At 36.5% G+C, this 25,509-nt stretch overlaps 1 protein-coding gene across 1 annotated transcript; it reads right to left on the reverse strand.

Moving 5' to 3' along the window:
- Positions 1-808: 808 nt before the first annotated feature.
- On the reverse strand, positions 809-21,152 carry LOC120073045 (cleft lip and palate transmembrane protein 1 homolog). The gene is made up of 12 exons (XM_039025626.1): positions 20,777-21,152; positions 19,692-19,838; positions 19,479-19,593; positions 19,273-19,367; positions 16,762-16,865; positions 16,260-16,297; positions 13,946-14,181; positions 13,596-13,689; positions 13,320-13,510; positions 1,914-2,133; positions 1,286-1,453; positions 809-1,186 (listed from the first exon to the last, which is right to left on the reverse strand). Exons 1-12 carry the CDS (start codon positions 21,017-21,019, stop codon positions 1,038-1,040), a joined length of 1,800 nt encoding a protein of 599 aa, XP_038881554.1. The 5' UTR covers positions 21,020-21,152; the 3' UTR covers positions 809-1,037.
- Positions 21,153-25,509: the final 4,357 nt, after the last annotated feature.

A 25,509-nucleotide genomic window follows, 5' to 3' on the forward strand; every position in this document is an offset into this window, starting at 1 on the left:
TTGTTATATCATACATCTAGTTGCATGCATAACATACTCAATGTTACATGCTTTATAAAACATCAATCAAATATCACGAAACAAAAATTAAATAAATAACTCATAATCAATAGTCAAATTGAAAGACTCAGCACATGGCAATTAAAAGAACTCAATTGGCAATTATTCCTAAAAGTCACTCACAACCATAAACCAATAAAAAAAATCACAAATATATCACAAAGCACTCAATTATCAGCATATAGTGAAACTACTTATCACTAATCATACAACTATACAATTAAACAATACAATAATAGAACATTCAATTCGACAACTTATGATAGAATCCACTTACTTCAATCTTGAGATCTAAGTCCTTTGAGGCTTCCGAAATGACATATAACATGATTTAAATTAGGTTTAGATAACCTAATTTAGGTTTCCTAAAGGAAACACATTAACAACCTTAATATGCCTGAATACTTTGGACGAAACATGAATATACTTGACTCTACAAAAATGAATTGGGGAAAGATTAACCTGAATATATTGATACCTCTCATCTAAAATTCACTACCTTAAACAAGTATAACATACTAATGTTTTGTCAATCCAATCCATAAAAATTTCATTTATTTGAACTCAACCCAATCCAAATAAGTTTATAAACTAAACCCGAACTGCATGGATTGAGTTCGGTTGATCGAGTTTTTCGAATCGAGTTCTTTGAACTCCCTAGAAAAAATAATACAGAAATAAGTGAATATCAGATGCAGATTTCATGATTTTGTTTGAGAGATATAGAGATTATATCCTGAAAAGTCACTGTAGGGTAAAAAACAATAACTCGTAATAAATAATCGAAGTCAATAGAGGAAGCAGAAGGGCAAGGCAAAAAAAAAAAAAAAACATGAATCCTTTCTTGGAGCCCCGCAATCAGAAACAAAACCTTGGAAACTCAAGGATTAACCACTAAAATGTCTGTTCGAGTTTTCCAGTCACTGAATTATACATTCTAAAAACTGTAACATAACACATGATGTAAGGATATGCAGTTAATTAGTTTTCTTGTCTTCTTCTATGGCATTGGCATTGGTTGCCTCAGCTCCTTGATTTTCTTCACCGCCAAAACCGAATTCATTTATACGTTTCCTGTCAACTGGGTAAATCCATCTCTGATATAGATAGATGATAAATATGAGATCTGCAGAGCAACAAATTTGCAAGCATCAATCAAATCTCTCTTGTATTCCATAATAACAGAATAAAAGAAAAATTAGAGTTTGATTCATAATTTTCTCACCATCTCGAAACACCGAAAGACGGTGTAGGGTTGGCATTTTGATGACAAAAGCAAACAGGTCGTCGATGATGGTATTAAGGAACTTGTATGTCATCTGTCTCCAGGGTAGATGAGCCACAGACTTGAGCTTGTAATTTATGAACAACTGTGGGCACATCATAATGAAGCCTGCAAAGGAAGGATACAGATTGACTCAGATATAATAACAGATTTCCCACTAATCAAATCCTCCCACTGAAAACGCAATAAAAAGTACCCGGTGGTTTCATACTGATATTTTTTTCTTTTGTTTTTTCTTGGTATCCATGATTATTTGAAACAACTTACATGCACTTTGACTAATCTCACAGGACAATGCACCTGACCTTACAACATGGGTGTAAAGGAAACTCATGGGATATTAAATCCTACGCAGGTGGATACCTGGATTGAACTCATGACCTCTTATTAGCTGGCCTTCTTAACCCTTTCTTTAGAGGTGGTGTATTTGTGGACTTGTTTTTCTGTATGTCCTTGTATTTTTTCATTTTTTTCTCAAAGAAAGTTGATTCAAAGGAATTGGGATTTTGATTATATAAGATATTAAACAAGGTGAAAAAGCATGCCAGAAGCATTTAAAGTAACTTACCGAACATGTATACACAGCTTGTAAGTGAAGAAAGAATCCATGAATACCAGCTCTTATGTTGTTCATACATGAGCGAATAAACAGATGAGCATGCAACAAGGAAGAAAAGGACATAGGACAAATACTTCATTGCAAGATCATCATACTCCTTCGTCTTATTTCCTGCATATGACTCGCGATCACGGAATCTCAACATAGGTATTCTTCCACTCCTGTCAATCTGGAACGGAAGGAAAAATGTTAATGAGATAAGATACACAATTGCACAATTGTGATGAAAAAGGCATACACAACATTTATAGGAGATATAAATAAGCTACACATTTAAAAAAATAAGAGAGAATTAATGATGTGAATCTAACCATTAATCTAACCCGAAGGAGCTATTACAAGAAGCAAGAGAGATTAAAAAAATTGAGAGGTTTTCACATTACATCTCCGAAGGTTAGCTAATGCACGAGAAGAGAAATTTTGAGTCCAAATTTTGTGATAATGTTGAAACCAAGAAGAAAATGAAGTGAAGTGGCACAAGAAAAGACGTGTAGTTTGAAAGATGCACGAAGGACAAGAAATTGTGCAAAAATTGTGAATAGGTACCCCTCCAGATTGAACACTTGAGAGTTATGATGTCATTGCTTATCAATGGTGCTCATCAAGCCAAGTGTCTCCTACAGTTGGACACTACCAGACAATTGGACGCTCCAACACATTGGGCACATATTGGACACTTCTTAGCACAAAAAATATGTGTTAAATAGTAGTTATACATATCTAATATTAAGCAAGCTAAATAGACACATAATAATGACTATAAGATCAGGGGCCTTGTTAACAATTCTTCTCAAATCTTAAACTTGTTAATATGTTCAGCAACATACACTGAGGTGTAGAAAAGTTTGTGTGGTTGCTGAACCATGGTGGTTCCAGTTTAAGTTATTTATTAGTAAATTAGTAATATTATTATTTTCATATAATACTGAATAAAAACTGAAATTCAGAATACATGATACACTATTTTTATAAAACAATAGTCTTCCTATTTTACAATTTCACAGCCTTGCCCTTTGCTGTTAACTTTTGCCTTCATTGACTACTAGGTCAAACTTTTTTTTTGGAAAACGGAAACAAAAATTTAATCAATATAATGAAAAGAGACTAATGCTCCAAATATAAGACAAAAATAAGAGAGAAACAAAAATACAGAGGAAACAGGTCAAAGAAAAACCAATTGATTGAAGGAACATTTGTAAACAACCAACATCATAGTTATCCTTTTGTTTTGCAAGGACGAATAAACTACAACTAAGAGATTTCACACAAAGGACGATCTCAAGGTTCAGAGCAGGGACTGTGTAGATTGCGAACAATTAGTGTATCTCAATGTAAAGAACAGCTGATAATTTAAGTTACCCAAACAAGAAAGCTATTTAGTATGAAACTATTTAATGCCCCAAGTAGTGATACCGTACGGTACCATGACAACTGAAACAGTTCGGATACTTTGTACTTTTGACTGAAAGCATTCCTCCGTGGCATAACACTTCACTGTGTCCATTGTAGCTAAATCAAATTCATGAGACCAACTTTCTTGTATGTACATTGCGATCCCTTTTAGACTATTTCCCCAAAAACACCATCCTGATGCTGTTTCTTAGATTTGCTGATTATAAGTGTCTGTATAGGTAGAATAACCTCCTTTGAGAATTTCCAAGGCTGTCAGATTATTCTCAACCCACAAAGTTAACATGCCTCCTGATTTACCATAAGATTCAACAAAGGCCCAGCCAATCTCTTTAGAACTACATAAAGATTTGATAAGAAAACCAACCACTTCCTCCTTTGACTCTTAAACTAAAACAGTATACGGATAGTGTTTTTCAAGAAACTTTTTCAATGCGATTTGCTTCAATTTAACCCCAAAACCACGTTGTTCCAGATGGTGATTTTCATTAATGCTAAGAAAGAAACCAGTATAGTCAACAATTAGCTTTAGATGCGTGATGAGAGACTTTCCCAAATATCAAACCCCAGTCCTCAATTAAAGAAGAAAACTTGGAGGGGATTTGAGAGGGTACCACCAGGGAGAACTTCAAATATGGCCTCTGACCTGACTTTTCCAGTTTCCTTACTCGAAGTTTGGAATAACGCTACAAAATTTTCATTAGAACTGACTCCTTCAAACACTGAGTTTAAGGCCAAAATATCATGTTCATCTGTGAGGTCCCCAATTATAAATACGTATAAACATAGGGGCTTATAATGGGGGGAAAGGAGGGATTAGTTGGTGAAAATTATGTGGTTTGTTAGAGGTGGGGACCAGTCGGTTGAGAGGGGTTTAAGAAGGGCTTTGCGTAGGAAGGGGAGGATAACTTTGGGGTTGATCAAGCTTGGCTTGGGGAGAGGAAATCCAGCCCTCTTGAAAGTGCTGGTGATTAGGGTTCTATTTCTTGTTTCCTTGTTTTCTGATTACTGGACATTTTTCATCTTCACACTGTACTTTTCCCTTGAAGTTTATAAATAATATTATCCAGAGCACTGCTCTGTTCTTGGGAGTTTTGTTGGGAAATTCTGTTTGCAGGAGAAGGGTTCCTAACAAATTGGTATCAGAGCCACTAAACTCCAAACTTGGGAAAAACGAGAGCAAAAAGGAAATAGAAGATGGAGAAGAAGATCGACAGCAATACCAGAGGGTCACTGAGCTCCGTGAGGGTATGAACGAGTTGACAAAAAACTTAGAGCAGATGGCCGCTATGATGCAATACCTAGTAGAGATGCGCGAGAAGGGCAAATGAGGGAACAATCGATCGCAGCAAGTATAAGAGATTAGAGATGCCGACGTTCGCCAACGAACACCCCAACTCCTGGGTTTATCGAGCAAAACATTTCTTTGAGATCCACGAACTGATAGACGAAGAGAAAATTAAGGTATCGATCATTACCTTCTCACTAGATGCAATTCGACTAGTTTCGATGGCCACATAATCGACGACCGATTCAGACATGGGAAGACCTGAAGCAACAGATGTTTGATCGCTTCCGTCCTACGCAAGAAGGTACTCTTCTTTCTCATTTACTTAGGATTAAATGGGAAGGGACCCATGAGGATTATCGAAAAAAATTCGGGACATACACAACACCGATTCTCATGATGGAGAAGGAGGTATTAGAAGAGACATTCCTGAACGGCCTATCACAAGAGGTTAAAGCCAAGGTTGTCAACCGACATCTAGTGGGCTTGGAAGCCTGTACGAAAGAAGCCCATGCTGTTAGTGATTGGAATATGGCCTCACAACTGGCCAAAAAGGAAATGGGCCTAGCCCAAGTGATGGCCCAAAAGGATACCTCTAAATAGCCCACCTCGCTAGGACCCAAGACACTGGGGAAAACGGTGGGTGATACAATCCTAAAGAGCATTCTGATTTCGGACAAAGGAGGGGCGCAAAAGAAGGAAAGCCCGTTTCGTAGATTGTCCATATCGGAAGAGAAGGTGGAGAGAGAAGGGATTATGCGTGTGCTGTGAGGAAAAATACTTCCCCAGCCACTGCTGCCATTCGAAGGAGAAACATGAGCTCAGCTTGTTGATTTTTCAAGACAGAGGATTTTGAGGAATATTTGCTAAGTTGGAAGCAACTGAGCCGGAATTCAAGGCATTGGAGGTAGCAAACACCGTCGAGATCTCCATACGATCTATCCTGGGATTTTCGGCCAAAGGAACCATGAAGTTAAAAGGGTTGCTCGTCGGGAGAGAAGTGGTGGTGATGATCGACTGTGGGGCCACCCACAATTTTATTCATTAGAAGCCGATGGATGAGCTAAACCTGTCAGTTATCAACGCTTCGAACTACAGGGTCGTAGTGGATAACGGAGACGCCATCAAGGGTAAGGGGATATGCAAGTCGGTAGTGGTGGTACTTCTAATAGGTCTTTAAGAGATGTATCTTCTACAATTCCCTCAAAATTGTGTTATATGTTTGCTTTTAATGCTCATTTTGTAGTTAAAACAGTCCCAGGAGCGATTAGGAGTCATTTCGAGAAATTGGGCTAAAAAAGATCAAGAATAATCAAGAAATCAACAAAGTTGAAGAGAATCGGAATAATTACCAAAATACCATCAGACCCAACATCACGACCTCCCAGAAACATTGAGCAACACTTGAAGAAAGAAAGCATCCATCTGTTGCAAAATAGGGCAACGTTGCAACGCTTTGAAGTTTAACAGGACTATCCACATGCGTGAGCCTTGCGCAACCTAGTATCAAGACACTAGCCCAATGCTTTTTGGTTTTTTTACGATTTAGCGTTGCAACACTAGCCTCAGTGTCGCAACGCTACACCTGCAACTATAAAATGTTTTCTTTCATTTTTAGCGAAAGAGAGGCAAAATTCTTCATGGAGTCCAGAGTTTCTCTCTTCACCAATTCAACTCCTTGGTAACTTTGTCTCTAATTAGATAGATTTTCATTTCTTTCTTTGATTGTAAGCATTGTAATGGATTTCTTCATACAAATGGATTTCTTCACAGATTTGTCTATGGATTTGTGAAGTAACTCAATCTTCTTGAGTTAAATGTTTTTCTTTATAAATTGCATGATAAAATTATGGATTCTTGAATCGGTTTTAAATTCCAAAAACATGTTTAGGGATTTTTGTCTTTTAAGCATGTTAAGCCAAGACTCTTAGTTTTGCTACAATCTTGATTGGATATGTTGCTAGGATGTATTCATGTATAAGAATGTCTAGCTAAGGTCTACCAAGTTGCAATGGTTAATTTTGTATTTGATGGCTATTCCTAGAATACATAAATGGATAGATTCAAGGATAAATTCGGTTAATTGAATATGGCTATCTTGACAATTAATCAACACAATTGAATTCTCGAACTTAATGCATATGTTCTCTATTCTATATGGACGCTATCGAACCCAATAGAACTAGAGGCATATAGGTTGATTAGGGTTAGGCCTTTCCAACTTTAATCAATAGTTAGAACGCTTTCTTGATTAGATTTCGTTAGCTATCCGCCTTTGTAAAGCTTAGCCTAGTCGAGTCAAGCAAGTAGTTGTGTGCATAATTCGTTTGCATGACTAATTTGTAGAAATCAATGATAGGGATTGCATTGAATGTCTAACTTGAACTAGAAATAAGATTGAACCACTTTTGTTTACAATTATCTTTTATCCTTTGATTTTCAAGTTTGTTTCTTGCTTTATCAAAACCCCGTTTTTATTGCTTTCATAGTTGAACTTAGCTTAAGAAAAGATTAAACAAGTCTTCCCTGTGGATCGACCCCATGCTTGCCGCTTATGCTACTTGTTAGTATAAAATGTAGGTTCGGTGATTTATAAATATTTTTGTTTCGGTGAGAGTTGAACTAACGACATCGATTCGAGCTCAAACAAAATAGCGTCGTTGTCGAGGAAATGGCTAAACCATTTAATCTCTTTCTTAGTTAAATTCGACTTTATAAACTTTAAAAACACCAAAAAAAAATTTTATTTCTTTACGGTTTAAAACAAGTGACTCAAAGAAAGAAAAAATCTTTTTGGTGTTTTTGAAGAGGAATGCAAGTGACTTCCAACACCTCGAGCCCGAATCATATGAAGAGGAATGCAAGGGGACAACTGGTGGAGAAGTGTTCAAAGTTCCTTTTTGCATTCGGCCTTTGTTAGAGGAGTTTCGAGAGTCTTTTAATACTCCTTCCACTCTACCCCCAAAAAGAGTAGTGGATCATAGGATCTTGACTAAAGAGGGCGAACCACCCATGAACGTCCGCCCCTATAGATATAGCCATACCCAAAAGGATGAGATGGAAAAATTGGTTAAGGAAATGATGACTGCAGGGATCATCCGACCTAGCCACAACCCCTATTCCAGCCCGGTTTTGCTAGTCAAAAAGAAGGATGGAGGCTAGCATTTTTGTTTGGACTACAGGCGGTTGAATCAAGCAACAGTGGCGGATAAATTTCCCATTCCAATTATCGAAGAATTGATTGATGAATTACACGGATCTACAATCTTTTCAAAGTTGGATCTCAAGTCAGGGTATCATCAGATAAGAATGCACAAGTCGGATGTAGAGAAGATGACTTTCAGGATCCATGAAGGGCACTACAAATTCTTGGTGATTTCATTCGGGTTAAACAACACTCCAGCCACCTTCCAATCCTTGATGAATCAAATCTACAAACTATTTTTAAAAAGGTGCGTATTAGTTCTCTTTGATGATATCTTAGTGTATAGCCCTAACGAAGATACCGATGTTAAACATCTGGGAATGGTTTTGAATGTGTTGCGAGATCATAAACTTTATGCCAACCAGAAGAAATGTGTTTTTGGCCAACAAAGGATTCAGTATTTGGGTCATTGGGTTTCTACAGAGGGATGGACGCGGATGGGGATAAAATCCAGATGATGATGCAATGACCTATCCCTAAGAAGTGACCGAGCTAAGGGGATTCCTAGGTCTCACGGGCTTATAGGAGATTTGTCGAAGACTACTGAACCGTGGCGAAACCATTGACTCAGTTGTTACAGAAAGATGCCTTCAGATGGTCCGAGGAGGCCACGATAGCTTTCAGTGCACATAAGCATGCCATGGTGACACTTCCCGTATTAGCCCTCCCTAATTTCAAACTACCATTTGTCATAAAAACGAATGCGTTCAAGTCCGGATGGATTGGGAGCTGTCCTTATGCAAGAGCATCGGTCGATTGCATACTTCAATCAAGCCTTGTCTACGAGAGCCCAAGAGAATCTATATATGAGAGGGAACTAATGGCAATGATCTTATCCGTACAAAAATAGAGATCATACTTCTTGGGCCATAGGGCGCAAGTTCATAGTCATTTTGGATCAAAAAGCCCTCAAATTCCTATTGAAGCAGAGAGAGGTCCAACCTAAATATCAAAGTCGGCTGACCAAACTACTAGGATATGACTTCAAGATCCTTTAACAACTGAGGCTCAATAATAAAGCAGTTGATGCTCTCTCTCTCTCGAAGGCCACAAACAGTGGGATTGATGACCTTAATAGCTCTTTCATTGATTGATGTCCAAGTAGTGCAACAGTAAGTAAAGGCAGACGAGGAGTTACAACAAGTTATTAAAAAACTGGAGGAGGATCTGTGGGAGGGCATTCACAATACTTACACACCTATAAATGTATGGCAAGAGAGTTGTACTTGAAAGGGATGAAAAACGATGTCAAAACATGTCAGAGTGCATGATATGTCAACGAAATAAACATGAGTCAGTAGCTCCAACGGCGCTATTGCAACCATTACCTATTCCTGATTGTGTCTGGCAAGATATATCAATGGACTTCGTGGAGGGGTTACCCAAATCCCATGAAAAGACTCCTTGATGGTGGTAGTTCATAGATTAGGTAAATATGCCCACTTCATTTCACTGAACCATCCGTATACAGCAAAGAAACTGGCTGAGATTTTTATCTGGGAAGTACACCATCACAGGTTCCCTCACTCAATTGTACCAGACCGTGATAAAGTCTTTATGAGTAGTTTTTTGGGTGGAGTTGTGTGTAGTACATGAAGTGGCACTCAAACAAAGTACGGCTTTTCATCCCCAAACGGATGGGCAAACCAAGAGAGTCAATCGTTGTGTGGAGACATATCCCAGGTGTTTTTGCAATGAACAACCCAAACAGTGGTACAATTCCATTCCCCGGGCCGAGTATTGGTACAATACTACATTTCATGCGTCCATTAATACCACTCCTTACACCGTGGTTTTTGGGAGACCCATTCCTCCTCTGATATGCTATAGGGATAATAGAACTGGTAAAGACTTGAGGTGGATGAGAGCTTGAGGGAGCTATCCTAGTTGCCAACACTAGGATTTGCACAAGAGCACATCTTTCCCCTAAATATCCAAATTGACCTCGTCGTCCTTGTGAAAATAGAGCACAATACTCTTACGAGAGTAATGCTTAGGAATGGCAAGAATTAGTGGACTTTTTTTCCCTTAGAATGAGGATTTGGAATGCCGTCTAGAGAAGACTGGAAAAAGGGGGCCAAAAAGACGGCGGTGGGTTAAAGAACCCAAATTCTATCCATGTGACTACCGATTGTGTGGGAGAGGAATGGGACAGGCTTCTCATTCATGGGTCGAACAAGGTATGCTCTAATGGTCTGAATCTAAATAGGAACAACCTTAGCAATGGACTTCTTAAACGTGGACTCCTTTATTTTATTGGGGTGCAAAACCCAACATAATACAAGAGAAATCGAAGAATTGGGGAGAAAGAAAGGTCCATGTGCATGTTGGACAGTATCATGATAATTCAGATGCTAAGGGTTCGATTGTAAACAAATTGGATGGGGCCCAATCCACTGCTAAGTCAAAAAATGAGGGAATAGTTGAAGATGGGTTTCTGGTCGAGTGTTATCTTGATTTAAACCCATAACTCAACCCACCATAGTGAAATCAATGGGCAACGATGGAAATTCCACTAAGAGACAAAAGAAAATTATATAGAAGGGATGGGTACCGACGAAGGAAAAAAATGGAGGATGGACAACCTTCCAGCTACCACGGGTGTCGATGGATGATTGTTTGTGAACTTTGGCCAAGTATTCCTCGAGGTAAGTAGTGTGGTTAATGATTTTATATTAGCTTCCAATCTCTAGCAAGCTATGATGATGGCAGTTGAAATGCTGTGAGGTGGAGCGGAACGTCTAGATGACCAGACAGATATTATCGGACTGTGGACAACGAGAAAGGCGACAAAGGTTTGCTAGAAAAAGTGCTAGCGGTGGAAGGAGACAAAGGTTTGGAGAAAGTGTTTTTCTCTCTTTATGTGAAGTGGTGGGAACACAAGTCCCACGTGATGTGTTAGGAGGTGAGGTCAAACGTTGGAAAAAGTTACAGAAGCTTATTGGATTGGTAGATGGGCTGAAATCAAACGAACTAATTGAAACCCAACTTGCTTCACAAAGAGGAAGACAGGAACTGAAGACTTTTCTTTTCAAGGAGGCTAATGGGGGTTTGGGTTCAATGAGACCTTGAAGGGTGGAGTATTATATGGCCCCTAGTTAGGAACATATTGGAATAATTAGTATGATTAGTAATAAGGGGTATTCTAGCAATTAGACATTAAGTTGGTTAGGTCTTTTGGGCTATAAATAGTAGGAGAGAGTATGGTTAGAGGTGTGAAGAATTTAGAAGAATGTTTGGCTCTTGGGAGAGGATTCTCAGCCCTTTGGAATGTGTTGAGGAGTTTGTTCATCTATCTTTACTTGTTCAAGTTATTATCTTGATATTGAATTACCGAATTTTCCTTGAAGTAAATATATAATCACAAGGGTGTTTGCCTTGTGAATTTCTGGGATATTTGTGTTCTTGTTCGGATTTCCTGTTTGCAACAACAAGAATCCTAACAATTTGGTACGAAATACTTACAAAACCCCCAATTATTTTCAAATTGCTTCAAATACTCAGTTTTTCTAAAAAAAACAAAGGTAAGTTCTTGATAGAAATCTTACCAATTACCACCATAACTTTTGATGAACCTTGGGAGAGAGTGTAGTTCTAAAGACCAATGCTCAATCTTTAGGAGCAAATGTCCATATAGATTCCATATTTCAATGAAAGTGAAAGAGGCAAAATCCTCAAGTCGCTTGATCAAAGCTTTGTTGTCCATAAAAGAGATTAATCGAAATGATGACTTGGAAAAGCTCATCCAATGTGATCTTACTTGAACATTGATCTAGTCTATAGGTTGTACAACTATGTCCTTGAGTTCAAAAAATACTCTTCCAGTGTCGCCTTAACATCCATCCACGAATAATGGTCATTAATCTTGTCACAACTAAAACAAATTCCATATTCAAATTCAACATCTCATTTTCTTTTCTAAGCCAGAAAAAAGAATCTTCAGTTGAAGAGTTCCTAGTCCCCAAATTTCTCGATCGCTCTAGTTGATAAGATGGCAACATCTAAACAGCTTCAACATAGGTTCTTAGGAAGCTAGTGCCAAGTTTTCCATTTATCTTGTCATATAGTTTCTCAGCAAGTGATAATACTCCATCTTTACCAGCCTGAGAGTGCTTGCAACACTGATCTGAGCTTGAAGCAAAGTTCGTGCTTTCACAAATCAAAGATCTGAAGGTTTGCCGACCTTGTTTGTCGATCCAACAGGTATATGTATATTTTGTCTACCTCTCAAGGATGGCCAAACTGCACTCCAAGAACCAACCCACCAAAGAATGAAATGTGGATAGTCGAATAACCCCGAAATCCACTCAAAAATTTTCCCATATTATAAAATACATCAAAACGAAGTACAAGATCAAGAAAACGACCGTCTGAACACAATTGAAAAGAAAGAGAAGTTTTCTGATTTTTACTCATATCTTCTACAAAAAGACCATCTTCATCATGCCAAACACAAAAATACTGGTTAATACGGCAACTCTTTAATCCCATTCTAGCAAGAATTAACAGAGGCGGAGAAGGAGAAAACCAAATGGAAGGGATGGAAGGGAGGCAGAAGAATGCTAGAAATTAGATAGAACCATCTTCATAGCTCCTCTATAATTGGGATAGATGTGGAAGAATCAAAGGCAACTGATGAGAAAAACCTTTTTGGCTACAAGAGATGCCCTTCTTATTGATTACATCGACTTCAATCTTGGAGGAAACCCAAAAACTCCTTTTTATGGAAAAGGCATCGGTGAAGAAATGATAGGAATATTCATAATAGGTTTATTAGCTACTAGTTGGTTTGTTGAAGTTCAAATCCTCATGCCTCATTTGACATACTCAGAAAAGATATGGATACTGTAAGCAATACTAAGGTCATATGGGGGGTAGTAAGTTGTTAGAGTAAGTATGGTGGTCATTGATGGGAGAATTGGTAGAAACTGAGTAAAAAATAATGAACTAACAACGTAAGAAAACTAATCTTATCGAAGGATTAGTAGGGGAGAATTGGTAGGAACTGAGTAAAAAATAATGAACCAGCAATGTAAGAAAATTAATATTATTGAAGGATTAGTAGGCCCTTTTTATACTCCTTCGATCTTGTGATCAAGTTAGCATGTTACCTCAATCCCCACTGTAAATTATGATTCCAATCAGTCTATTTCACATTAAAAATATGGCAGGTAAGAAGTAACTAAACTAATAAACATGAAGTCATACAAAAGATATAAGAAACGAGAATGGGAAGTCTAAGGATTTGGACCACATTAAAGCCTGCCGCCTGAGGAGTGCATGATAAGAGAACTTAGCAAACATGAAAGCATGCTGTTTATAAAGATACTATGCTTATATATACTAACATATGGATATATACTAAAGGAATTCGTAAAAGAATAAAGAAACAAAATAAAACCCAGAAAAAAGAGTATTTATGAGCACCGAAGAAATCAAGAATAATAGCTACCTCAATATGCATAGCTTTTCCTATTTTCCAGAACTCAATACAGCAACCAATGCCAGAACTTGCAAGAATCATCCACGAAGTATCATTATCAAGTAGATACAAGAAGACAATCAGTTGAGATATAAAGCTGACAATGACGGACTTCGCAGAAAGTCCTTCCATAGACTTATTTTTGTTCCAAAATTGGATATCTGAAAGTTAGCAAGTGCACAAGTCGTTTCACTAGATAATAAAGAATTAACTGATAAAGTAATATAGTGATCAAACAATATTTACCATTCTTGAAAGCGAGCATGTCAAAAACTGAATGAAGTAATGAGACAACCATAGTAACTGCCAGGAGATAGGGATTTCCTTCCAAGAACACCCTCTGCAATATAATTCACTAATCACCATTTGGGTAAACATTGGGCAGAAAAAAAACACTTTATTTCTTAAAAAGAAGCTTTCACAGGTTGAACACAGAGATTTAAAGCTGAATAAAATGCAAATAAAAGAAAATCCCTAACCATAGAAGTCGGACTAACCTACGGTTAAAAATTAAAATTATAGAATTTCACGATTTTCAAATATTTGCAAGAGCTTGAAAAGATTACAACACGGATTTGCAAGAGATTGAAAAGTACCTTCAACTCATCAGCCTCACCTTCAAGCATGCTTCCATAGCTACGGTGAATCTGGAATGACTGATCAATTTGGAGGAATAACTGCCACTTGGTCATGCTTATAGGAGACACTTCTAGATTAAGGACCAGCTCATTTACTGTCTCGTTGATTCGAACCAACTTATCTCTAAGTAGCCAAAACTCATTGAAGAAAATGGTTGGATAGTAGTTTCCTGTAGTGGGCTCAACATCCAAGTCTACTAAAGTCAAGAAACTCAAGCTAAATTTTCTGTTTCAATTCCTATGCTTGGCATGCCAAACAGAATCCATCCATCAACTTTAACATGATGCTCCAGCCTACAGTTATGTCAATTCCTCAAGTACCAGGATAATAAAGAGAGAAGACAACAAATATTCTTTATTGTCCTCGAAGGTTTAAGGAAGAGGAAAAGAACTGAAACCTAGTGCACAACAATCATTGTGGCAATAGGGTCAATCATTCAGATAAAATAAACCTTTCTGACGGAAAAGAATACTAAATAGATAAGCATTAAAACCATGAAAATCCACCTCCTGCTACACAAAATTGTAATTTTGACCTTGCACTTTACACTCGATTACTAAATTTATTGTTGGCAGCTGAGACAAGAAATAAAAATAAATAAGTTGATTATAGCAAGCACACTTCTAAAACATAGTATTCTCCCCTTTTGCTGTATATTTCATTGAAATAGAATTGCTTTTAACAATAATGAAATAAGATGAGAGTTGTAATTTGTATTTCAGTGCACCTCAACTTTAAAAACAGATTCTTTTGTAAAATATGCCATAAATAAACCATCAAAATCCTCACTCCCATCACAACTAAATATCAGTTTCATTATTATCTTGCATGCTCTCAAAGTCTTCCAGTCAAAGATATTAGAGAAGTTCTTGGTTGTTTAAACGTTATTTATTCTCTTGGCTTATCTCTATAAAGTGTATTTGCTGTTTGTATTTTTTATTTTCACTCCCTTTGGGAGTTTGCATCCTTTGAACACTTATTCCTTTTCATCATATTCATAAGAAGTTTTTTCTTGTTGAGGAAAAAAAAAATAAGAAGAAGCTGTTCAAAGAGCTTCCTATCTTAAAATCTTTCATAGTGTCATGAGTATATTAAAGGTGTACAACTGATTACACACACACAATGTAATTAGTTTTATATTATCATGTATATTTTTCTTCCTTTACAAGAAAGCCAGCTTTGAGGGAGAAAAACCCTCCAAAGGATTTTGCCCTCCTCCTTACTCAACAAAACCTCATCCTACATCCCATCATAACACTAAAATCCCTTCTCCAAACCAAAGATATTCTAAAAGCATCCAAGAACCTAGACTATATCAATAGGGCACAATAGCAACTCCAAAGGATATGGTCTAGGTCGTCCCACCTCTACCAAAGGGAGCACCACTAAGGCCCAAAATAAGGAGGAGTGTCTCTACATGCAATCCAAAGGATCAACTTTTCCATGCAAGACCTATCAAGCAAAGAACCTTACCTTCTTGGGGATTTTAATCTTCCAGCGCAAAGAAAACAAAAGGGTGATAGGTAAAGCAACGCAGTGCTTAGAAGAAAGGAGAGAACAAGGAGGAAAGCAAACCATGAACATAAACAAAACCAAACCTGAGGAGGACAAGGAGACAAAAAACGAGAATCCCTTAGCAAAGAGGCAGCTACTAACGGATCCCTTTATGAGAGAGGGCAATGAAACCCCAAAACAAAAGAAGAAGCAGGATCCCCAGAACATCAAAACAGGCACCATAGATGGTTCATATTCAAAAGATGGTAAAAGGGGGAAGAGAGGCACAAAGGCATCTCCACCAACCCAAAAGTCCTCCCTAATAGGTACCCAAGCCATTACAGATTGGGCACCAAAGGGATTGGGAAAAGGAAGGCAAAACGGAAGAAATCTTTCTAGGAGGGTCTCATTACTACACCTTGCACCACAAGAGCCTCAAAGGAAGTAACAATATTGATACAAAACTGTAAAATATACAAAATGAGTTTTCATCATATCTTGAAATGAAAAATTAAAAAGACCCTCAACTTAATTGTAACAAAAATCATGAAACTCGTAGATTTATTGATGCAAACCAATAAGAAATCCAAGACAACAACAAAAAAGAGGCAAATGCATGAAAACTTAATAATGAGAACTACGGAAATATTCTATCCATTTCAATCAAACACTTTTGTATTTCTTGTGTTATTTCTATAGCCTTGAAGCACAATATAAAAATAAAATTAAAAAAGAGAACAGATTCATGAAGATGGACGAGTGAATACAAAAGGATACAAGGAGCAATATTTGGCGGAACTCCATTATGAGCATATCTGCCAAAAAAAAAAAAAAAAAAAGATATATCAGGGTAGAAATTTCTTAGGTATTAGCAGATCCAAAACAAGCCAAAGCACACAATAGGAGGTAACAAGAAAACAAGTGGTTGTTTGTGTCACTGCCTACAGACAAACAGTTAAATTATGAGAAACAAATAACCAATAGTGATGCTTTTAAGCCACATGATAGAAGTTACAGAAACCAATTGATATGCCAAGATAACCATTATATAGTCGATCTCAAATAACTGATCTATACAAATTCAATTACAAAAAATATTTATCATAAAACAAAATTCTTTTTTATAAGAAATTAATACAAGTGTATATAGATATATGAAACATCAAATTTAAGAGCAAGAACCTTCTAATTCAATGTACCACTACCAATAAATAATTTTCCATAATTTTATTGCACAAAAAACTGCTGGAGATCAAAGACTAAAATGTAGAAAACATACCGAGTAAAATCGTCAACTAGATTAATAGTGACATTAGGTTTCCAGTAGGAAACCCACTCCACAGGACCGTCATCTTTCAGATCAACTTGGTTATCATCAACAACCTTGAGCCACCAAAAGTGACTTTTGTTTAGAATAAGACCGTTCAAGATTTAAGTACTACAGAAGACTCAGATTTCTTTAATATCAATCAAATGTTGATGTACCATCAAACAAAATCGATGAAGAAAGCAAGGCGATGTGACAATAGAACAGAACAGAAATGCTTGTGCAATTTGAATCAGTGGACAGATATTGGAAAATACATATTAGACATTACACACTAAAACTAAGATCCCATACACCAATTATTTCATTTCCTTTGAGCAACCTATTTCACGTCCTTCTAATAAACACAAAGCTTAAACATCCAGGTGCCCATAAGAAGTGTGGTGATACATCAGTACTTCTACAAATTTCTATGTGCATAACTAATCCACAGCATAGCATCGTCTTTATCATATTGATTACTCATAGCATACTAAATGCCAAAAGTATTAATAAGCACCAAGGTTGTTGACTCGTGAAATGGAAGTACCAAAATCAAAATTTAGTGTATCGCATATACAATATATCGTGTTTCATAACTTTCAATTCGATAAATAATATTGAAATATAAATATAAATAGTTAAGTTTAAAATGGATCAAAATAGTAAATAACTTTTTTTCTATGGGGTAAAGAAACACAGAACTTTTCATTTAAAAAAAATCCTCAAAGATTAAAAATAAATAAATAAATAAATAAAAGCAGTAAATAACTTTAATATATGTAGGAAAAAGTGTAAGAGAACTAATAGGGGTTATGGATAAGAGTAATATAGTATTAGTAAGGGCATAAGGTTAGTTAGGGAGTTAATTTATTTGGCAATAGAGAGAGGGAGATTGAGGGAACGCAGGCAATTCTCGAGTGATTTAGTGCTTGGGTTAGCATACTCGAGAGGGGAGGTTCCAAGTGCCTTATAGTTTTATCTTGTAGTTCTTGAACCTTTATATTTCAATATATTTTCATGTTTAATTCTTGATTTCTTGTTAGGTGGTATCCTTCCTCATAAAAATATAAAAATTTTAAACCATTAAGCCAATATGATATGATATGCATGTAATGTACAGAGGGGAAAAAACATTTGAAAACAAATATACAAACAAAAAATGACAATATAGAGTCCTCAAAAGAAGAGCGACCTAATTAATTTTTATTAATAATTTTCAGATTTCGAGATTGTCAGGTTGTCTTTTCCGGTTTCCTCATAGTGCTCTCATTTCCTTCTCTTGCACGTGCCTCTTCAATTCCCAGCTTTTCAGACTTTTTGTATTCCATTTTATTCTTCTTCCCCTTTTCTATTTCTTCTCCTTCTTCCCTTTTTCTTTTTGCTTCACTTCATTTCTTCTCCAACTGTTGTGGTTATCACCGACACAAAACCACCTTCTTCATCCTCTAACCACAAACGATGGTATTTTCAGTTTGGAACCTTTTTTTTAATTTCTTGCATTGAAAGTTCCGATTTTCCATGAATTTTACTATTCAACCATTTGAATCACACCATTCATCTCATTTCCAATTCAAATGAATGAGCTAACTTGTTTTAGCTACGTTCCGTTTTTGCTCATATGATACAACTCGTGTCATACGAGTTCAACGACATTGATAAGCACAACCTCTATAAAACACCGACACTCCTAAGATGGCCAAGTGTCGGTGTTGGACACGTGTCCAACACCGACACGCCAGCTCATGTGTCAAATATTTTATTATTTTTTTAAATTTCCAACACAGCTGGGACACAGGTAGGACACGGTTGGGACACGGACAAGAATGAAGAAAATATGGCTTGGCTTCTTTGATTCTATTTTGTGGTTTTGTAATTTTTGTGGTGTTGAACTAATTACTAAAACTTGTTATGACTTATGACATTGGACCGTTAGTCATCTTATCTATGGTTGTATGGTTGTTAATGATGTTTTTAAATGGAATATTTCCCAATATGTTTATTTCATGACATATATTTAATTTTTTAATAAAAAAAAAATAACATTTCCACGACGTGTCGTGTCCTACTTTTTTTAAAATTGGCGTGTCGCCATGTCCGTGTCACGTGTTGGTGTCCGTGCTTCTTAGCACAGCCTATCCAATCAACATGCTTCCCTTACCATCTCAAAAAGTACAGGCATCAAAGACTAAATTGTGAGATCAACAATCTTTCTGCAGATTATAGAATACTGTCTTTAGGTTTAAACAGGTGACTATCTTTCAGGAGAAAAAATTGTACTTAATGATAGCAATAATAATAATAAATGTGATTCACCTCATAAGAAGTCTCAAATCATCCCAACAAAACAACAGTCACACAAAAGCTTGTGATCATTCAAGGATTTGTTGCCTAATTATCATCTCTTATGCCTCACATCTATGCATGACTTCTATAGCAGTGAACAAAAGTTACAAACCAAACTATTCAAAGGTAAGGAGTCACCTCTTTCAGAATTTCACCAGCATCAGAACCTTCAGTATTACCCAATAAACTCCTCCTTTTATCTGCTTTTGACTTGGGCAAATACATCACGATAGCTGAAATGAATTATACACATCCTCAAGTAATGATATATTATGTGTTGCTTGATTACAGATGAAACAGAAAAATCTAAAGTCAAGATAACAAGGACAAAAATACAATCTTACGATGTGTCCTTCCAAATGTAGCCAGAGGCTGAAACTCTGGATCATTGGGGTCTGGAGTGTATCCTGACCGTGCAAAGAAGACGTGTGCATACAAAGATCCATTTTGTTTCAAAGCCTACAAGAAGGGCTATTGCATCAAACCCTCTAACACCAAGAACTTAAAAAGGGACTAAAAAGACAACATGCAATGTGTAGGTAATAATTTAGCAATACCTCAGATGGATAGTACTTGAGTGAAAGAGACCTGGTACTTTCTTGTCCCCATAGAGCATAAGGTATACCATTCTCATGCCAGACAAGCGCACCTTCATTTCCAAAGTCAACAAACCGTTCATGCTCAGAAAGATACACCCACATATCCTGAAGGAAATTAATGCAACTGTTAAGAGTTTACAGGATCCATAATTAAAAGTAAAAATAATAATAATAAATAAAAAATAGACAGAGCAATAATACTCTACATATGGATAAAAGTCAAACAAAAACCTACATGATATTTATCACAAGAAGTTAAGAACAGAGAAGTCTTACTATATACGGCAATAACTGTTTGAGCATCAAAATAGATAAGTCTCAGATCACCATGGTTGGCTAAGGTCATTCAGACTAGAGAAAGAAAAGATAAAGGGAGTCGGAGGGAATGAGTTCAAACTTGATGGTGATACCTAAGTTATTAAAATTCTATGAGTTTCCTAACACCGTCGGGTGGTTGTCCCAATCAGAATAAAGAAAATGAAATATTTTCATTTTAAACGTATATGTTCGCGTACACATGAATTGGGTGCAACGAGTGTAATAACACACATCTGATTTCATGCATTCCCCCCTGTCCGAAAATAAATACAAAATGATAATAAAGGAGAGAACTCAACAGCGGAAGAACCAGTACGAGCTCCTCACAAAAATTTCAATGCAGCAGTTTACAGTAAGCTTAATATTTACATCACACGCTCATCGAATAACATGGAAGCTTTAGGATCACTCCTGTAATCAATGATACCAGAGTTAAGACTTCCAGTTACTTTAATCTTCAACGATAAACATCGAAGACCTTTCTGGCCGACTGTAATTGAGTAAAAAAGATACTCTATACCCTACTCGGCGTCCAGCCGGCTCAGTTTGAATCTCCAAGAAAAATCCATACAAACAAAGTACAATATTCTCAAGCAAATCGATTCCAAAACATTCTAAACAATTACTCGCAATACAAAAAATGAAGAAGAGCAAGTATGACGGAATAATCAATCATTCAATTCGATTATTCAACAAAATATCTAACAATCTCAGTACATAATTACCAGCGGTTCTCCCTTCTGAAAGAGATTGGACATGAGAATAGCAGGATCAGAGGGCTTCTTGGGGGCGAAGAATTTAGAAGCGAAGTACCAGAAGACGGCGATCCTAATGATTCCGGTAAGAGACTGTGCGAAGCCTCCTTGTTGCTGCGGTTGTTGCCGTTGCCCTGCTCTTGGAGCTGCCGCAACTCCTCCTCCTCCGCCGCCGCCGCCGCCGGGACCTCCCTCTACTGCCGGCGTTGCCATTTTCTTCTTCCCTCTGTGCAAATCGAAGAGATAGGCGCGAGAGAGAGATTCGTGAGAGAGTTTACATTTAGAAGCTTTGGTGTTATATACAAAAAGCAAAGATTTGTTTTTTTTTTTTTTTTTTTTTTTTTTCCTCCCTCTCTCCTTTTGAAAATCCCTTTCGGAAAGTTGAAAGATGCGAGGTGATGGCCACCTCAAGCAGAAAATATAAATATCTCCCCTTTAAATTTTAAATATATAAAAATATCATAAGTCCATGCAAATGGCTGATGGTAGAAATTGTCCAATTTAGGGCACGTTTGGTTGGCCATCATATTTTATGTGTTTCAAATTCATTCGATTTATCATATTTTATAATTTTAAATTCATCAAATTCATTCTTATTTGGTTCATAATCGAGATGATGTCTTATGTTCTCACATTCACTAACTTTAGCAAATATATGTTTGGCTTATCCAAACAGTATAAATTCTGAAAACAACATTTTTATGTTTTTTTTATATCTAAAATTTAAATTTTAAAATGTAAAATTATATTAAATAAATATAAAAACATTGAAAGATAGTATGTCATGTTATAAATTTAATTCAACTTTTTTATTTAAAATATGCATTATGTAATGTATTATAAAGTAAATTAGGTTCATTAAATTTCAAATCTTAAATAATCCAAAGACTATTTATTATGAAGCTTTTATCAAACCATAGAGACTAAATTCTAATTATAAACTATAAGACTTAAATTTTAACTTAATCCAAACCATAGGCACCAATCACATATCTGAAAAACATGAAATACAACTCTATTTTAATTTAATCTTTTTTTTTCAAAATTTTGTTTTCAGATTTTTGACCAAATGGGCCCTAAACAACTTGAATCTTATTTTTAAAAATCATTTTAAAATTTTGTGATCTAAATCGTTCAAATCTGAAAAACGACATTTTATGTTTTCACTGTACATAAATTTCAAATTTTAAGTTTGTAATGCAAAATTATATAAATAGAGGATTTAGAAATACTTATGTTGTAAACTCAATTCATTTTTAAAATTAAAATATATATTATGTAATGTATTATTAATTATATAAAGAAAATTTAACATAAAACATGTTCATAAATAAATTACTAATAATTTATTGTCAAGAACTATTATTTAGTAGGTAACTACAATTAATTTTATCATTTATAATATAGTTATAGTATTAAACACATTTAAAACAATTGTTTAAATTAGAAATAAATTTTATGAATCGAAAACATAGAGTACAACTTTGTTTCACTGAATCCATTGTTTTCATATTTATGTTTTTCAAATTCTCCACCAAACATGCTTTTCAATTTTGAACTAATAATTGTATCAGTTTATACCCCTAAAATTTAGAGAATTTTTTCAAGTGTAACAATTTACACCCTCTGTCACACCCCGTCCTGAGCCCAAGGGGAAACGACAAACGACAGATACCACCCTTTTGTGATACCTACTGCCCATTTGAACCTCTTTGCTCTCATAAAACTTTAAGCCAAGGATATAGACTGTTGGGATTGGTGTTCTAATTCTCCCGGAGTCTCGTTATTTTGTAAAGATATACATTGTTTAATGAATAAAATAAGTGTTATTTAATTCTAGCATTTACTCATATCCAATAAACAAAACTCCTTGGTTATCTTATGTGAACTTAAGAATGTATATGTGATATACAAGTGGATCATGCTTTAAGTGATAACCTAAATCGGTCTGTAGTATAAGGATTAAGGTGGGATACCTGATCCTGGTGACATGGATACGGCCCGCTTTGTAGAGGTTTGCAAGTGTTGTAAACTACTACAGATGATAGATCCTGACCATTCATGTGGAGACGTGGAGCGAGGGTGTCCTATACAAAGAGTTTGTATAAGACCTGGACCATGAGATGACTAAACTCTATATATAATGTCGTTGATACTAGAGACTTGCATCTCACCTAAACAACCAGACCTTAATCTTGAGTGTTTTGGGAACTTCTGCCTTTGAGGGCGGTCCTTTGATTAGTATGGGTGAGAGTGGCCAGATTACCAACTCAACATGTCTACCTTTTTAAGGACTTGTCTGATCTAGAAGCTGGGAACTCAATCCACAAGATGGAATTCACTTCTTTCCCAAAGTAGGGATAAGTAGAGAGATTGCTCCCTTAAGAGCTGATTCTGGGGTTTGAACATAGTGGCCACAGCTTCTCTTTGGAAGAGAAGACTCAGTCATAGTAGGACTATGACTTATGTTCATTAGAGGGATCAGTGGTACTTAAGGAGACAGATGTAACTACAGGGGCATAACGATTATTGGTCTAGCTATACTTAAGAGCGATCTGTGAAGGGTTATCGCACTGTTGATTGGTAAAGATGGACACATAATATATCTGTAGTAAGGAGAGTGTCGGTCTTTAGTGGAGTGCCTGACAGTTAACGGATAGTGGATCTCGTGACTAAAGAGTTAGTCAATTATTCACGTACCGTTGGAGTTTCAGAGCTACAGGTCCATGAGGTCCTCTTGGTAGCTTGGATTCTGTTGAGAATCAGTTCTTGGTGTTGATTTGAAATGTTCAAATTGATAATAGGTATTGTGATTATATATGATATAATCGGTATGATGTATAAGATACATCTAGTGGAGGATTGATGTAAATGAGATTTACATTAAGTACCATGGAATAGAAAAAGAACTACGGTTTATATGTTTCATGAGATGAAATATTAAAACTATAGGTTATAAATATAGTATGATAAGATGGTTATTATTTATGTTTATAATAATATTAATATTGGATAATTAATACTTTTTCTTTTAAATAACCAAAGTAGCGAGTGGTTATTGGATCATGGTAACTGTGAGTTTAAAAGGAAAGTGGTTTCCTATTTGAAGAAGTTTTTACAAAAGTTTGAAAAAGATTTTTGAGTTTTCTCTTCGCGCAAAGAAACTCACGAAAGTCATCAAGTAAATACGGATTTACTAAATGACGGTTGGACGATCTAAACGATCGTGCAGGTGCGAGCTAAACGATCATGCAGTGTTTCTAACGATTGCATAGTTTTGTTAAATGATCGCTGGCCCAAGGTAAACAATCGTGTAGAGTCTGTAGGCGATAGACCGAGCTAAACGATCGCATAGCTTTATCTAAATGATTGGGCATCGACCTAGGTTTCCGCCATCTCCCACTTGCCCAGTCATGTACACGATTTTGTTTCCTCCGTTCGACTGTCTCATACCAAGTCCGAACAGAGCTCACCCTCTGGATTCTCCCACCGAGAATACCAAGCCTTGTTGGTGGTGTCAGACTCAACTCGACACCGTTGAGGATTCCTGGAGGTCGTTCGTGGTGCTGTGGAGGCCGTTCGTGTTGGCGAGGAGATCATGATCGAGGAGATTGTTGAGGACAAGCGCAAGTAGTCGTGCTGTGTTCGTGCAGTGTTGCGGTCGTGTTGTTTGAGCGTTCGTGCACATAGGAGCATGGAGACACATCTGACATTGTTCGTAGAGTTTGTCTCCCTTGTTCATTTGAGTGTATTGATGCTGTAATTTCTCTGTATGATTTGCATAACCGCTTGTTTTGTATTCGACTGTAAATATATGTTCATTCATGATTGTAATTTGGAATAGTCTTGTTTTGCTGCTCATGGAAATCTCAGTTCCGATTTCCTTCATAAACAACAACTATTTGACTAAACTTATTTTATTACAAATAGTATAACGTTTATACCACTTTTAGGCTTAACTACAGAGTTTAAATCAATAACTCTAAAATCGGAAGTGTGACTGTGGCTGTGGCAGACCTTGACCTTAATAGCACCTTGGAACTCCTCACCTTTCGCTACCTGAAGAAAAACATGAAAGAAAAGAATGAGCTTCAAGAAGCTCAGTGAGTGGTAAGCAACTTCTAGAGTCTATTTCAACTCATAATAATTCAAGCATATCATAACTATGAGGTTAACACTCAAACCTCAGCCTTGAATGAGTCTACTCTACCTACACACGCGGTAGATAGTTAAACTGATACTATACATAATGAGTTTGTTCTCAACTCTATCTATACACACGGTAGATAGTTAAACTGATATTAGACATAAGCGCACACTCTCCTACGTTCCCTATGTGCACATAGATCCCTGCTTATAGGCTCAAAAGCTAGGCTTGCCGGCCCTTTAACCACCCCATACGAGGTTCCTCCTACAGGCTCAAGAACTAGACCTCTCGATCCCCTGACCATCCCATGAGGTTCTACTCCGGACTCAGGAACTAGGTCTATTGACACCCTGACCATCCCAATTACATATTCTCATTCTCATTTTAATTACTCATTCACAACATAAGTATATACATATACTCTAAAATATTTGCTTAAGACTTACAGAAAAATACCACTCACCTTGGTAAGGTAGGAACCTTTCTCTCTAGAAGTTCCTTGGTTTCCTTGGGCTCCCTTTTGAACCCTAAATTTCATATTCAATTTCAAGCTTAG

The sequence above is a fragment of the Benincasa hispida genome, chromosome 3 (genome assembly GCF_009727055.1).
Source record: "Benincasa hispida cultivar B227 chromosome 3, ASM972705v1, whole genome shotgun sequence".
Lineage (NCBI taxonomy): Eukaryota > Viridiplantae > Streptophyta > Magnoliopsida > Cucurbitales > Cucurbitaceae > Benincasa > Benincasa hispida.

Bases quoted from the DNA above. Each gene is read 5' to 3' on its own strand.
- LOC120073045 (XM_039025626.1), bottom strand. From the start codon at position 21,019: ATGGCAACGCCGGCAGTAGAGGGAGGTCCCGGCGGCGGCGGCGGCGGA. The intron at 16,866-19,272 runs GTGACTCCTTAC...TGGTGGCTCAAG, and splicing joins CTGGTGAAATTCTGAAAGAG to GTTGTTGATGATAACCAAGT. The intron at 1,187-1,285 runs GTGAGAAAATTA...GTTGCTCTGCAG, and splicing joins TCTTTCGGTGTTTCGAGATG to ATCTCATATTTATCATCTAT.